The sequence below is a fragment of the Schistocerca piceifrons genome, chromosome 7 (assembly GCF_021461385.2).
Source record: "Schistocerca piceifrons isolate TAMUIC-IGC-003096 chromosome 7, iqSchPice1.1, whole genome shotgun sequence".
Taxonomy (NCBI): Eukaryota; Metazoa; Arthropoda; class Insecta; order Orthoptera; family Acrididae; genus Schistocerca; species Schistocerca piceifrons.
In genome coordinates, this window is record NC_060144.1 from 535,175,857 (window position 1) to 535,192,816 (window position 16,960).

Below are 16,960 nucleotides of genomic sequence, written 5' to 3' on the forward strand. Positions count from 1 at the left end.
GTGGCTGTTAGAACTGCAAGCGTCCGCCCACCGGTAACTGAGTGGTCAGACTGTCAATCCCAAGGGCCTGGGTTCGATTCCCGGCTGGGTCGGAGATTTTCTCCGCTCAGGGACTGGGTGTTGTGTTGTCTTAATCATCATCATTTCATCCCCATCGACGCGCAAGTCGCCGAAGTGGCGTCAAATCGAAAGAGTTGCACCAGGCGAGCGGTCTACCCGACAGGAGGCCCTCGTCATACGCCATTTCATTTCATTTCAGAACGGCAAGGAAGACTAAGATCTGTTAATATTAAAGATAAAGGTATGCTGAAATCAGTATTTATTTGTCATAAAAAAGTACATTCGTAGATTTCACTCGTAGGTCGTCAGCAGGTTACTTTCACGTATCTCGACTTGCTCACCTCAGGATGATTCTCGACGATTTCCCAGATCTTGGCTTCCAATTCGTCGCTGGGAGTCTCTTCGGTTGTCAGAATAAACGAAGTCTCTGTAAGGAAAATTTGTTGTTAGCAGAACTTTTATTTACTTCCATAGGCTTTGAATGACATGAAACTTAAAAACTGTTTTGTGAGGAAACCTCACTTCATGACAGCAGTGGTCTAGTGCTATTTGTTCAGATTGATTGAACTGTTTGCTCAACACGACATTATTTGAGGAATATAAAAGAAAATATTACAGGATGATTTCTTTACGATTTTACAAACTTTCAGCGGTGATGGAGAAGACTAAATGTACCGGTCTGTGGTAACGGACCCTAGCTGGGAAACGACCGAGTCAAAGTTTATAAGCGAAAATCGCTCAGATACCTCTGACAGCGTAATACGTGCATCAGCGTACACAGTGTTTAACACAGACATTCTTCCCAGTTTCCTGAAACATATCGCACTTGTTATTCGTCAACGGACGTAGTTCCAACATGATGGAGTCCCACCTCATTTTGGACTGAAGCACCTGAATCAGATATTCTCTGAAAACTGAATAGGCAGAGGAGGTCCTGTTTCGTGGCGAATGTGTTCACCGGATCTCAAACAACTTGATTTCTTGTTTTCGGGTCATGTGGAAAGTTTGGGTACGAAACGTCTGTCGAGACTGAAGAGAATCTCCCGGTAAGAATTCCTGCTACCTGTGACACTGTTAAAAAGGCGCCGGGGTATTAGAGCTGGTACGATAGAACTTTGTGCGACGGTCCAATGCGTGCATTGAAATTGGTGACGCCATATTGAATAAAAGTTGCAAATGTAGCAGGAAATGAAATTCATTGCTGCTGTACCGTAGACTTAGTATTTTCGGTCTCGCTTAGGCATAAATTGACTAGATTTTCGCTTCCACTTTACGGTTCGGTCGTTTCCGTACTGGGAACTCTTATCTCAAACAGATACATTTACCCTTCTCCGACGTCCCTGAAAGTTTGTTACATCTTCACGGAATCATCCTTTACACATTACCACATTGACTGTATCCATATGCAAATGCTGAACCATGTTAATGGTGTTAGAAAGCTGCAGTAAGTACGATATTAATATACACCAATTTGCGCCCGCCATGACACCCCGTTTTTGATACGAGTTTTAGTAGAAGACTCCAGTTGTCTCAAATGTCTAAGGAACAGTGTACATTGTACGGTTTCGCTTTTTACTTCCTTTGGTACGATACATGGTTCCTTAGAAAATTGTACAGTGAAGCAAATGTAATGACTGCGCTTATCAAGCAAACAATAGCACTTGCGCAGTTTCAGAGTGATTTATCTGCTTCTTTTTTAAATTAGTCTGAAGAGCAGAATTGAATCTCTGCTCCACAGGAACACTGGAGTGATCTATGGGAAGAAAGGTACTGGAGATATCATTCCGAGAAAATTACACTGTATGAGGCAAATGCTTGCTGAAGTAATGAAGTTTGGTGACAAACATGAGATCACTGATTTTGTAAATTACCGTCGTAATGCAGCAATTTGGAAAATTACTGCTACTGCTGATAAGGATATTTTAGAAACATAATGCATGAAGTGTAAAGCTAAGGTCACAGTTTTAGATGCTGTAAACAGTGGTGCAACGTAATTACTTTTGTCAGCAGAAAGAAGGACCTTCTTCCCAGGATTAGCAACAAGAATTACATTCACATTCTGTAGTACGGGAAACAAAATTAGTGATGAAGTTTATATAAGGAGGGGACATCAGAGACCAGAGAGGTAAACAGGGAAAAAAATCAGGCATATAAAGTAAACTGGAAAGTATTAGACTTGACTAGTACTCATTTACTTATAATATAGTGACCATTTCGTCCAGTTTGGCCGATGCAGATGTTATTGCAGTTGTTACATGTGATTTTATGTGGACCCGGGTCAGCATATTCTGAGGATTTAGTATTGGCCGAATGTAGTTTTATTTTGAGGTGGCTGTTAGTAGGAAAGTCTAGCTGTATATTTGTGATTTTGAACAGTGCATTTATTTTGTTGGATATTTGACCTAGTTATATACAATGTACACAACGACAGATCACCTAGGTCAAATAGTACTTTCATGTACTACAAAATCCTCAGAATATCCAGGTACATATTAAATCACGTGAAACAACCGCAATAACTTCTACATCGGCAAAACGGGACGAAATGCAGTCAAAACATATTCAACGCATAAGTAATATTACAGGTAGATAGTTTTACTAACAACTAAGCACTGTCAGTTACGAGACAGTTTAGTATCATGTAATACGGACATCTAGTTCACCTAGACGTAACTACCAATATGCAATCAACCAAAAATACAAAACGTATGAAGTCCGGAAATGATCTTACCAAGATTGTATTCTGAAAATGACAATGAAAAACAAACAGATTTGTAGTGAAATAGAGACTGTTAACTACATTGCAGCTATTCTGCCCTTTCTTTATAATAATGTCGTTATCTGTCGGAAACTTTGCTGCAGGTCCAAATCAACAAAAAACTTCCTTCTTGTTTCTTTTTACTCTTAGACCATATACTATGCTCAACAGACTGTTCATTCAGTTTAAAAGGCGCAGTAATTCTTCGTGACTTTCACAAACGATAGGAAAGTCATCAGCGTGTATTATCACCCATGTACGTTAAACCTGTAATCTCACATCCGATCTTTTCTTTACCCTCTTTGCTTGTTCTGTATAGAAGTTATACAGTATATCAGAAAGACTGTATGTACCCTGTTTTACGTCTTGACTAATGCGCGAACTTTCTCGTTCTTCCATAATTATTCTTGCCTCTTCACATTGTCTATTAATCGTAAATTCTGTGAATGGTAAGAATATTACATCCCTGAACATTTTTGAACATTTTTCAAGGTGATATGAAAGTAATTACTTATAGGTATAACATTGTAAATTTGTCAGTTTAATATGTCATGGTTGCAAAGTATTGGCAGGAATTATTTACAGAGAAGAATGGAGAAGCTGGTAGAAGCCGACCGCTGAGAATACTATTTTAAGTTCCAGAGAAATGTAGTGACATTATACGAATGATCCGAAGACAGATTAAAGAAGGGAAAAATTACGTTAATAGCATTTGTAGACTTAGCGAAAACTATTGATCATGTTGACTCGAATACACCGCTTGAAATTCTGAAAGTAGCAGCAAAGGAAATCTAAGTAAAATTTGAGGAAATTAAAGTTTAGGGAGAGCAAATAAAAACGTACAGGTTTGCCGATGACATTGTAGTTCTGTTAGAGACGCAAAGGACTAGGAAATGCGTTGCTGACGGAATATCAGTATGATTCTGCATGGAGTATGTGAAAGAACTAGCCCCTTGGCTAGCGGCAGAGTACAGTAGCTCTCTGGGAGAGAAATGTGCTCCAGATGACTGGAAAAAAGCACAGGACATTCCTATTTTCAAAAAGGGTTGTCGAACAGACGCAAAAAACTATAGGCCCACATCGGTGACGTTGGTCAGTCGTAGAATTAGGAAAATGTATTGTGCTCGCATGTTATGAAATTTCTGAAGATCAAAACCTTCTCTGTAGGGATCAACATGGGTTCCGAAAACAAGGATCGTGTGAAACCCATGGGACTCAGAAAGTCAGAAAGCAGCACATACGGGCTCCCAGGTAGACGCCGCATACTTCCGGAAGGAATTCGATACAATTCCACACTGCCGCCGAGCGAACAAAATACAAATGCACAGAATAATAGAGCAACTGTGTGACTGGACTGAAAATTTTAGAGCAAATAAAACACATATGTCATTCTCAATTTAAAGAAGACTTCAGACGTACAAGCGACTTCGGCCTTACCCCGGCAGAGTTTTATAGGTCCATTACTTTTGCGCAGTGTATATAAATGACATAGTAGACAACATACAAAGTTCCACGAGGGTTTTCTCGGAGTATGCTGTTGTATACAGAGATGTCGCCGCACTAGAAAGTTGTAGCGAAGTGCAATAAGATCTGGAGAGGATCGTCGTTTGGTGCAGGGAGTGGCAATTCATCCGCAACACAAACAAATATGACGTATTACGTTCGTTTGCGTACCCATCGTCCGCAGTAGCTGTTAAAATCTATTACTATAGGTCATCCATCTTGAGCGGACTGCAATTTAATAAAAAAGAATTACACCAGACACTTTTTGCTTTTATTTATAAAGCATCTTCCGTGGTTATTCTGCAAATTGGATACATGCATTTGTACACTTTTAGCTGGTTTGGAGTAAAAACTGCGTGTTGTTTATAGAGTTGGTGTGCAAGTGCATATTCTGCTCCTTCCGTCCTTGTCAGCAGCGGTTGGCGTCGAAAGACTTCGTTTCCGTTGGCGCTTGGCAGTTTTGGCCTTTCTGCAGTATTTCTTGCGCTGCATTATTTACACTTCACTTACTTAAACTGTTTGTCATTCCGCACTGCAACAGTGTTTATGTTTGTTCCTTTGCTTTCGTTCACTTTGAGTGTTGCCAACTTGGGAAACTACTTCTTTTTTTCTTTAGTGTGTGTGTGTTTGTGTGTGTGTGAGAGCTAGTGAAATTTGCTAAATTATCTTGTATGTACATAGAGACGCGAGTGGAGTTGGGGCTGGTTGACTTTTTTTTGGGGTGGGGTTGGGGGGGGGCGGAGGGGGGGGGAATAGAGTGGGGATGGGCTTGGACAGTGGTTATAGGGCAGATTCTGGGAGGAGATGGTGATGGTAAATGGAGCCTGTGGTTCTATGTCAGGCTCGTCCAAGAATTGCGCCCGGAGTTCAGCGTCCCGTCCGCGACCGTGTGTCGCTAGTGTCGCCATAGGAGCGAGAGAGAGAGAGAGAGAGAGAGAGAGAGAGAGAGAGAGCTGCAGAGCGAGTGTGACCACACAGCACTGCTCTGCGCTGGGCTGCCCCGCGGTCAGACCAAACGTAAACAAAATATTCTATTTTAGAATTAATTTTATGTAAGGGATATAGAGTCTCATTCTTACTGTTAGTAGTTACAAGTAAGTATTTTTTGTTATACTTCGTGCTACAATTTTTGTATCCCTTTTCAGAGTTTAGAAATCGGATCCTTAGCTTGCTGTTTTGTACGTAATAATTTTAACTGACCCAGTTTGAAAACTTATTAAAATAGAATTAAGGTTATAAAGCTCTTTAATTCTTACAGTCAACATTGTTAAAGATGACAATTAACATTTTAGACGTTTCTATTTTTCGAGGAAACGATTTTGTCTAGGCTTGGTACAATATTCCGTGAGACTGCTAACCCCAAAGAATTGGTCAAATATTTATCGCCAAGGAATGAACGGTTCTTAGTTTTAGCAAGCGTTAAAAGAGAGAAAAAGCGCTCACAAATATACGTGGAACCAAACTGTGAGAGAACTTTGGCCGCGTGCTTGTACAAAAGAGGATATTTCTCTTGTGGAAGACAGCTGTAAAAGTCATCCAAAGTTTTACATATAAGAAAGCGGTCCTTCAGGCGGATATGGCTCAGTAGGTCAATCAGCTCCAGTTGAAGCACTTGTGAGACGTCCTCTGCCCGAAGGGAAAACGGGCGAACAAATATATCTATCGGCTGGCGCCCGCATCTCGTGGTCGTGCGGTAGCGTTCTCGCTTCCCACGCCCGGGTTCCCGGGTTCGATTCCCGGCGGGGTCAGGGATTTTCTCTGCCTCGTGATGGCTGGGTGTTGTGTGATGTCCTTAGGTTAGTTAGGTTTAAGTAGTTCTAAGTTCTAGGGGACTGATGACCACAGATGTTAAGTCCCATAGTGCTCAGAGCCATTTGAACCATTTTTTTCGGCTGGCGTTCGGACGGTCCGCACGGCCAGCTAAGCGGCACGGCTCGGCCGCTGCAGCAACATACGAATTCGCCCGGGGCGCTGGCCGCGGGCGATCGCGGGCGCTAGCGGGCGCTAGCGCCCCAGGGGCACAGTTTGGACGAGCCTGGTCTATGTGTACATTTAGTGTTGTGTTAAGTGTTCAGTCAGTCAAAGAGCGTGTGATTTGCCAAGTTGGTGCGATCATTTATAAGTTGTTTCTTTTCTGTTGTGGTTTTTGGTTGCGGTAGTTTCCTCGTAAGGTGAGGAGGTGTTTTTTTGTTGTTGTTTATCCTTATATATCCATGTCTGTGTCTCTGGTTGTAATGTTATGTCGGCGTTCTGCAAAAGTTGAATTTGTCCTATACTTACATGCTCTTACACGTTTTTTGTACCTGGCTTCAAATGTCCTCTTGGTTTGACCTGTGTACCTTCCATCACATGTACTGCATTTCAGTTGGTATATTTCTGTTTCTGATATAGATCAGTTTTTCCTATCATTTTTGGGAAGTATTTCTGAATTGATTGGTTCGTTGGTTTAGAGGGGGGGGGGGGGAGGGAGGGACCATACTCGTAGGTCATCGGTCCCTTTCTGAATTGAGTTGTTGGTTTGGTGGGCTATTTTTATGCCTCGTTTTTCGAGTGTGTATTTGTGGTTGTATGTCATTGTGTACCATCTTTTACTTTGTGTTTCTTTCACACATTGTGTTGTTTCTATTCTTATGTTTTGTGTATTTGTTTGTGTGTGATTTTGTCCTTGTGTTGGTGACAGCCAGGTGCTTTTTCTTTTCTGTTTCTTGATTTTCTTGTTCAGCTTTCTTACTAAGTTCTCTTTGTATGCATTGTTTGTGGCTGTTTGTATTATGGTGTTCATTTCTTTTTTTAAAAATTGTCTATATCTGTAATTGTCGGACAATTGAAAAATATCTCATTAACTCACACATACACATACACACACACACACACACACACACACACACACACACAATCACAACATGAATAAAGGAAACGAACCGACATAAACACTGTGGCAGTGCGGAATGAGAAACAATTAAGAAAGTGAAATGTAAATAACGCAGCACAAGCAATACTGCAGAATGGCAAAAACTGCTAAGTGCAAAATCTTTCGACTCCAACCGCTGCTAACAAGAAGAGAAACACAGTGTCACTTGCACACCAACTTTATAAACAAAACTGTGTTTTTAACCTGAAAAAGCCAAGAATGTAGAAACGTATGTTTCCAATTTGCAGAATAATCACGGAAGACCTTTATAAATAAACGCGAAACGCCTCTGGCGTAATTCTTTTTAATTAAACTGCAGTCAGCTCAAGACGGGTAACCTATAGTAACAAACGTAACGTATTGCGTATGCATAGACAGAAAGACCGATTACTTTTTGATTACACAATTGTAGCATAATCACTGGAAGAAGTTACTTCCACAAAGTATCTAGAGCTAGGTGTACGGAGTTATTTAAAGTGCAACCACCACATAAAACTAATCGCAGGAACTGCAGATGACAGACAGGGAGTTATTGGACGAATCCTGAGGAAATTTAGTCCATCAACTAAGGAGGTAGCTTGCAAAACCGTTGTTGAATACTACTCGTCAGTGTGGGATCCATACTAAATAGAACTGATAGAGAAAGTAGAGAAGATACAAAGAACAACAGCGTGTTTTTTCACGCCTTCATTCAGTGAGCACGAAAGCGTCACGGAGATAGACAACCAACTCCATTGGTAGTCGCTGCATAACGGTTTGGCTTATGGTCAAGTTCCGAGAGAGTACGTTCCTAGAAGAATCAACAAATATATTGCTTCCTCCTTGGTACTCATATATCTTACAAAAAGACCATACAAATAAAATCAGAGAGATTCGAACCCATGTGGAGGTGTAACGGCCGCCGTTCTTCCCACGAACCATTCGCTACTGGAAGAGGAAAGGGGCGGATGCGACTGTGGTACACGAAGTACCCTCCGCCGCACACCGCATATTGGCTTTCGGAGTAGAGATGTGGGTGTAGAACGGTATGTATAGTGTCTTTAAAAGAGATTATAAGATAACACCAACATCAATAAAACGAGGATAATGGAACGTAGTCGAATTGGCCCAGGCAACGCTGAGAGAATTAGATTAAGAAACGAGATACTAAAGGTAGCAGACACTGATGATTTATTAACATGTAGTATAAAGGGATGTGTTGGGAAGTCTTTTCCGAAGTTGACTGTCTGGAGTATAACCTTGTAGCGAAGTGAAACTTGGTCGACAACAACTATGACAAGATGAAAATATAAGCTTTTGGTATGTAATGCTAAAGAGGAAAGTCGAAGATCGGATGGATAGATCGCGTGAGTAATGAAGAGTTACTGAACCCTATTGGGGTGAAAAGTAAATTATGGTACAAGTTGACACATTCTGAGCAATCAAAGTATCATCGAGGGATATGTAAGAGGATACAAATTGTAGCATGAACACAGTAATGAGGTGCAAACGGATGGAGGCTGAAGTAGTTATTTTGAGATGAAGAGGCCTGCACAGGGAAGAATAACATGTAGAGCTGCGTCAAACCAGTCTTCGGACTGAAGATCACTATAACAGCAACATGACAGCGTCCTTATTTTCCTTAAGTCTTGCTTAGATTAAGAGACATAAAGTCGGAATTGCCTCTGAACATACGTATTAGTTAACTCTTGTATTAGTCAGCCTGCATCTAGGTACCCTCGGACACGTATCCTGTGATTTCACGAAGCACATTGAGACAGGATGTCTAGTGACTTCTGACAGTATTGACCTGATTCTCGATAGACGCACCACACATTACACAGCGTCAATTGTCTCTTTCATCTCCACGATTTTCACCTTTTCACCAGTGAGTCGGTTTAGACATCTGTAACCTGTCCAATGTCCGTACTTGTGACAGTGCCGAAAGTAGCCTCCAGCCATTCTTCAAAATCCCTCTCACCCTCACTCTCCATTTTCAAGGTGCTCGTGGTCCATCTCCTGCTGGCAACTGAAACTTACCGACTCCCGCCACGCAGAAGTGTTCTATGAAGATCTCGGCGTCGGTGTAGACGATGTTATGCGGGCCGCTCAGTGGAAGGTCCCCTGCAGCACAAACCAGTTAGAGTGTACAGGTTGTCACAAATTACCTCTCATTGTACAAAGAAAACACCATGCATTTATTGTAAAACGGTGAGGTAATTTCAGCTGGAAAGTGTGTGATGTATGAAATTCTGGACAAGCAAACACGAAGCTGCATGCCCAGTATTTATTCTTTGATCTGTGTTTGATTGCTACTCGATTATCATGAAACTTACAATGGTATTAATCACATCCAGGTACGCAATGTGTGCTCTGCTTAGTAATTCTCAACATTAATTTGATAAGGAACTTGAAAAAAACACCGTGTAAATAGACGGCAACTAGTTAGCAACACAAGGTGGAATCAAAAGTACATGTCACCTTTTCCGCGGTTTACATTGATACACTAAAAGCGATCAGCTAATGAACACGAGTGTCTGCCGTTCATTCTGATGTTTGCATGCTTTCGTGTGCTTTGTCATTGATGGTAAATTATTCTCAATCGTTACTTGTCCTTATTTTCAGGTTTAAATTTCTTCAGTGCTTAACTCTTCAATCTCTCTGCTGCGATCTTCTTTAGGGTTACAATTGTTACCATAGACGGCTCAACTCTTATAATAATTAGGTATTTTTCCTGCGCTTTTACAGCCCGCGAACTGGTGTTACTGGGCACAAATTTTCGCACTGCCATGAGGCTGTCGTTATTTGGTAAAATGCTGAGAGCCGATATTGAAAGAGAAGGTTAATCCAAAATATTGTTGTTGTGTTGCACTGAAGGAATTTTTAAGAAGGAAATGACGCTGCTAAAGGACTGAGACGACTTTACCATCATTGTACATATTGCCTACGTAGATGTGATTAAATGCTGGACATCTGTCGAGGAATAAGTATTCTGTACAGAGATGGAAGATCTTTGCTTATCAAAAATGGCATTCGTCATGAATATGAAGCGTACAAAGAACCTTAGACCCGATATATTCGCATAAATTGTTTCTTTCGGTGCACAGAGAAGTCTCACTTACATATGCCGTCCACTTTGCTGTCCATGCGGTTGCCGTTGAATTTGCCGAGAGCATGCCAAGGAAGACTGGAAAATAAATTTTTTACAAAAATTAATGCACTTGGTCATCTTACAATGATAGCTACATATTATACAGGTCTCGATATTCCACTTTAACAGATCTTTAAAAGATGAGATGTACCGGGTTTCCTCGGCGTTAATGATTCATGGTGTGCTTTCTGGTGTTCCATTTTATGCACAATACGAGTATTTCAGCGGTCAACGCCGGCCGGAGTGGCTGTGCGGTTCTAGGCACTACAGTCTGGAACCGAGCGACCGCTACGGTCGCAGGTTCGAATCCTGCCTCGGGCATGGATGTGTGTGCTGTCCTTAGGTTAGTTAGGTTTAGTTGGTTCTAAGTTCTTGGCGACTGATGACCTCAGAAGTTAAGTCGCATAGTGCTCAGAGCCATTTGAACCATTTTTCGACGGTCAACCCAGTCAGTTTCTTCAGGTTCTGCGAGTTTAGATGTTTTGCGCGCTCGCTGCCTGGTCACCGAACAGAAGACGAATGAGTCGGTCGTCGGAATACTGACCACGAAATAGAATCAACACCCGATAGGACACTACGATAGATCTCGTAAAGAAAATGAACTTCGACAGGTAAGATAAAAAGAGAAACAATCAGTTAACACAGCGGGTGTCTCTTAATTTTTGAGGGATGGAAGCGCCCTTCGGATGGGCCAATCGGATAGACCATTTGATGAATGGATACCTGTTAATCTCAATATCAAGGTTCGGGTACCGATCTACCACTTCGGATTTTTTTTTTTCGAGTGATATACGACGCTACTATTCGTTGTGTGTTCTCTTCGGCTGTATATCAGAGAAAATGCAGCCAACTACTCAAAATGAAGAAATTGGGAAAAAGTAGAGTAAATAGAATTCTTGGGACTCAAGAAGACAATAGAATCTCTGTGAGAGGGCGATCTATGTATTTGTGGGAGGAGAATTGGAAGCCCTCTGCCATTGGTTCTCAGGGAGAAAATCTAAATGATTGAATCGCTATCTTGTTCAGGGTTTGACAGGAAACGGTGCGTACCATGAACATTTATACAGAAAAATACACAGCAACCGATTTGTGATTGTGAACCCTTCACGGAAGAAGGGAGACAGCAGCAATGGAGCACCCCCGTCTATAAGGCACTGTGCAATGATGCAAAATTTAGTTCCTTGGACGCAATAGCTGCTACTTCCCCAGAGAGAGGCAAAATAGAACGTGCCAATTAATTAATGCTTGGGGTGGTCCCGGCGGAGGTTCGAGTCCTCCCTCGGGCATGGGTGTGTGTGTTTGTCCTTAGTATAATTTAGGTTAAGTAGTGTGTAAGCTTAGGGACTGATGACCTTAGCAGTTAAGTCCCGTAAGATTTCACACGCATTTGAAAATTTTTTGAACTAATGCATGCCCAAGACAGAATGATATTACATACCATAGAGAAATGTAACTAAACGGCTCGGTGCCGGAATAAGGATGAATAAATACAATGAAGGGGACAAGGTCGAACAAACCTGTAATTTGAATTAAAATCTGAAACCGAGTTTGAAAGGAAGACTACATTTCGAGTACCTAACCTACCACATAGACGGGGAAACAGCACGCCGTCTATTTGACGTAGGATCCATAAAGCTGCTGTGACTAGTATGAAATAGAAATGTTCAAATGTGTGTGAAATCCTATGGGACTTAACTGCTAAGGTCATCAGTTTCTAAGCTTACACACTACTTAACCTAAATTATCACCGGCCGCGGTGGCCGAGCGGTTCTAAGCACTTCAGTTCGGAACCGCGCGACTGCTACGGTGCTACGGTCTCAGGTTCGAATCCTGCCTCGGGCATGGATGTGTGTGATGTCTTTAGTTTTAAGTAGTTCTAAGTCTAGGGGACTGATGACCTCAGATGTTAAGTCCCATAGTGCTCAGAACCATTTGAACAATTTGAACCTAAATTATCCTAAGGACAAACACACACACACCCATGCCCGAGGGAGGACTCGAACCTCCGCCGGGACCAGCCGCACAGTCCATGAATGCAGCGCATTAGACCGCTCGGATAATCCCGTGCGGCTATGAAATAGAAAGTGAAAGAAGAGTCCCCTAATCTCTCATATCAGATTACTTAAAAATTGTCTCCTCTTTTACATAATTCAGTAACAGTAAAAGAAACTCAGTTTTTAAAATTTTATTCATTTTGTATCCGCTTTTCCATTGCCTCGTTCTGTTAAAATTTTTATGATTAAACTTTTTTAGTATTATTAGGTCTTGTTTCTTTTGCAGTACCAGGTGGTGGGAAATTTTAATCGTCAAATGTTAACAAGAAACATCTTCGTGAAGAAATAATATACATCCAATCAGTTGAAAAATGGAAGGTTTATTTAAACGTCGTGAACATGGATTCAACGTTTATAAAAAGTCTTCTTCAAAAGGAAAGTAATGGCAGCCTAAACAGTTTGACAGCCAATACCACAGTAACAAAAATAATTCGTTTCGATTACAAAAATTATTCAAACTTACTGAGTTACATGTTGTAGTGGAGGTACGTTGAAATATGGTCAGAAGTGGTCAGTAAAATATAAAATTTCATTCTGTAATATTAAAAGCATGCACAACATGCTGGTCGTCATTGACTAGTAATTGGCCAACAGTCACAGGAAGTACACTTCCGCGACGCAGAAGACTACGTAGTTCAAAGAGAAAGAAGGGGTGCCTCACACAAAGTTCATCCTAGGGTGCCCATGAGAGCTACAACACCAAGAAGAATCGCTACTCTGCTTTTTTTAAGATCAATTGGAAAAGGTGTCTTTATTTTTGGGAAAAGGTATCTTTATTCCTGATAATACAAGTCAAATCTCCACCAAAATTTACATTTTCATATGCACTGACACTTACACCATACATACACAGCTTCATCCTCGTCAACCTTACACCGACCACGTGTCCTAACAACGAAAGACATCGTAAACTAAAAGTAAGACGAACCAATATCCTTTTTGAAAACTTCACCAGTATTAAGTAATGACGTCACGACTACTAAAACTTTCAAGACCACCAAAATTCTCAATAGCTCCACTACCGTCGCATGCTAAGGGAGCTACTTGCGACAGAGGGCACTAGCAGTATATGCGAGGGGTGCTAAACTTGCTTGAAACGTTAAAATTGAAATTATGACATTAACCCATTTCTGCCTAGCGTAACATATATGTCACGGAACAACCTGTCATTGTTTTTTCTCGTTGGCAACAATGCCTGCGTTTGGAGTGGCTATTGTTGTATGGCTTTCAGATAAGGAGGCTTTGTTGTTCATGTTTAGATATGTTTCAGTCTGTTGCAAGCATTAATTGGTCAGTGACTGGTGCTTCAAGTACGAGGATTTTTCTGAGTGAGATTCTGTCTTGCAATAAGAAGTAAGTATAATTTTTATCGCAAATTATAATACAACTTGTTTAAATTATGGTTGATTATAATGTTAAAAGTACTGAAATTCATGTTAATGTTTATCTACAAAATGCAATTCTTATTTTTGTGGCTCCAAATACAGTTTTAATTTTGTGTTGCATATATGTCACACTAGGCAAAACAGTGAAAATAACGAATCGTTCCCTTTAGAGGTCTATCTCTCCATGAGATCCTGGCTGTTCTTGAAGGGGAGGAAGAAGATGCATTAGATATATTTATTGAACCTCCTGAAGCTAATTTGGATTCGGATGAAGATTCTGGGCAGGAAGATAGGGGAGGAAACGTCGATAATCTTGGACCAAGGCAACTCCAGGCTGGTGCAGAAGTGGTTTTAGCAAGTAAAAACAGGTTAGGTAGTGAACCTGAGATTAATTTCTCTCCTGATGATAAACCAGATGAACAGGAAAAGTCACAGATCTTAAAAACTGTAATCAGAGATTGGAAAAAAGACGATCTGCGTAGTGTTAGTTCTGTATTTCCTGAGAGTGATTATCGTAAATACAGAAACTTGTCTCCAGTTCAGTGCGTCGAATTATTTTGGAACGACGAAGTAATTGAATTTCTTTAAGTATGCTTTGTTCAAGAACTGTCCAGATTCTGAAATAACATATGAAGAGATAAAAAGTTTTCTAGGAATTCTAATTCTTTCTGGCTATAATGCTTTACCTAGCTTATTTTATTACTGGGATTCTGGATTGACATGAGAAATGAAATGGTCCACACCACGATGATAAGGGACAGGTTTGAAACAATTATGAGATTCATTCACTCATGTGACAACACAAAAATAGATGCTAATGATAGAATCTGGAAACTTCGTCCATTAATAAATATGCTAAGAAAAAAGTTTGCTCTCCACTTTCAGCCTGAGCAAGATTTGTCTTACGATGAGAGCATGATAAAGTATTTTGGCAGACATGGATATAAACAGTTTCTGAAAGGTAAGCCCATTAGATTTGGGTACAAAGCATGGTGTCTAAACACAACCATGGGTAATCTAGTGGACTTTCAAATATACCAAGGAGCTGACCCTCAGAGGATTGAAAGATATGAGAAAGCATTTGGAAAATGTGCTGCTCCTTTGATTCAAATTATCGATTCTCTTCCTGAAAAGAACAAACATCTTCCCTACAGGTTTTATTTTGTCAACCTGTTTACATCACAAACATTGTTGAGTTACCTGAAGCAATGAGGTTTTGGAGCAACTGGGACTATTCGTGAAAATCGTCGGCCTAAAGAGTGTTATCTCATACTTTCTAACACTACGTCCAAAAGGAATAAGAGAGGAGATTTTGATTACAAGAGCAGCAAGGAAAGTGGAATAATCGTTGTCAGATGGCTAGGTAATTCTACAGTAACAATTGCTTCCACAAGCCATGGTATCAGTCCAGTCAGCACCATTGCCCGATCCAGACAAGAGAAGAAAAAAATACTTCTACCTCGACCTAATTCTAATTGGAGAATACAACAAAAATATGGGAGGAATTGACTGAATGGATGAAAATGTAGCGTTATATAGAGTGAGTGTCAGAGCAAAGAAATGATGGTGGCCAATTTTTACATGGCATCTAGATATCTCTATACATAATGGGTGACTTCTTCATAGAAAGACTGGTATAAATATGACTCAGCTGCACTTCTGGCGCTACATTGTGAAATGTTACCTAACTTCCAATGCTGCAGTACCAAGAGGTCCTGCAGGTAATTCAAACCAAGGCAGAGTGCTGCACAATATTAGATATGATGAAACAAATCATTTGGTAGCCATGGTGCCACAGAAAAAAAGACGCTGTGCGGCGGAAAACTGCAAAGGAACCCCAAGAACTATGTGCTGCAAATGTGATGTGGGTTTGTGCATAGAATGTTTTGTGCCAAATCACAGAAAGTGAGTACTGTCGCCTGAATTTGATTATAAATCACATACAGTATATTATTTTATTTGCTGTCATATATTCTGCCTAAAATGTATGTTCTGCCTAGCGTCACATATATTTACAGCCTTCTTTGTTTCAGTTATTGATTATTTTTTTGTTTTGATTGTTGTATTGCGTTCCTTTGATGACAATAAACACATAAATATCCAATTTGAAGAAATCAGATGAAAAACATAATTTACGCAGAATTGGGTTAAAAACCATATCATATGTAGCTATGTACACTCGACAGCAAAAAAAGTGGGTCACGCCTGAATTCCAATGTGAGGGCTGCATCTGAATGTATGCAACCAACATAGCATATCTGTGTTGCACATCGTCGCGACCCTCCTCAGTACAGTCGTCATAAGATACACAATGGGTACCGCTAGAGACTACTAGAGAACACTGGTCTTTATGACAGTCCGTCCAGATGTAAAGTAACACCACGATAGTACAAAAGAGGTCAGATAGTCCTTAACGTTTGTAAACTAAACTTAATCACAATAAGTGACATTTTAAATGTTATGGAACAATTAATTTTGTCACATAAATCGTTCAGTAATCCTTAGTCACAATTAAATATTTGAGACAGTATATGGATTTACAAAGTTGTATGGCAATTGGAAAGAAGTTCTTTGCTGTCTAAAAGGTTTACCCAACACATGCTGAACGTCGTTCAACGTTCAACGGGGAGTGGTTTCGCATCAACTTTATGTAATACTAAGCAGTTAAAAGAGAACGTGGTTAACGGCGGCAACCACTCTACGGAAATCCCAACATTAATAGCGAATCACAAGTAATATCATTGTTCACATTACTCATCAACAGTTACTTGTACACAAAATTGTACTTTAAATGACATGAGCAACATCTTCGTTTTGCAAACCCAGAACGTAAAGCCATTGTTAACCAAGCAAAGCTTTGTACTTTATCGAAACTCGCTCACTAGGCAGTATCAGTTATCAATTCTCAGCTTGAACGTAAATGACGATAATGCTTGTACGAAACCAGGAACCGTAACATGACAATTACATTCTTGGTAATTAACCTCGAAAGTCGTTGTATATTGTTGGATTGTCAAGGAACAAAGGATGCACATGTATAAAATTGAAATGCGATCATGTAATGCTGGTGACAAGGATGCGAACCCAGCACCTAATCGGATTGTTGAATAAGTACGTAAAATCAGAATGTAGATATCACAGTTTGTCACCAGTAGTGAG

At 40.5% G+C, this 16,960-nt stretch overlaps 1 protein-coding gene across 1 annotated transcript in view; it reads right to left on the reverse strand.

The window, feature by feature from the left end:
* Positions 1-302: 302 nt before the first annotated feature.
* LOC124804663 overlaps positions 303-16,960 on the reverse strand; it is a 52,850-nt gene continuing 36,192 nt past the window's right edge. Inside the window, exons 4-6 of the mRNA XM_047264903.1 lie at positions 10,334-10,398; positions 9,252-9,335; positions 303-487 (exon numbers count right to left, since the gene is read on the reverse strand). Coding sequence (XP_047120859.1) covers positions 366-487; positions 9,252-9,335; positions 10,334-10,398 — 271 coding nt within the window. The 3' untranslated portion in view covers positions 303-365. The remainder of the gene's footprint in view (positions 488-9,251; positions 9,336-10,333; positions 10,399-16,960) is intronic.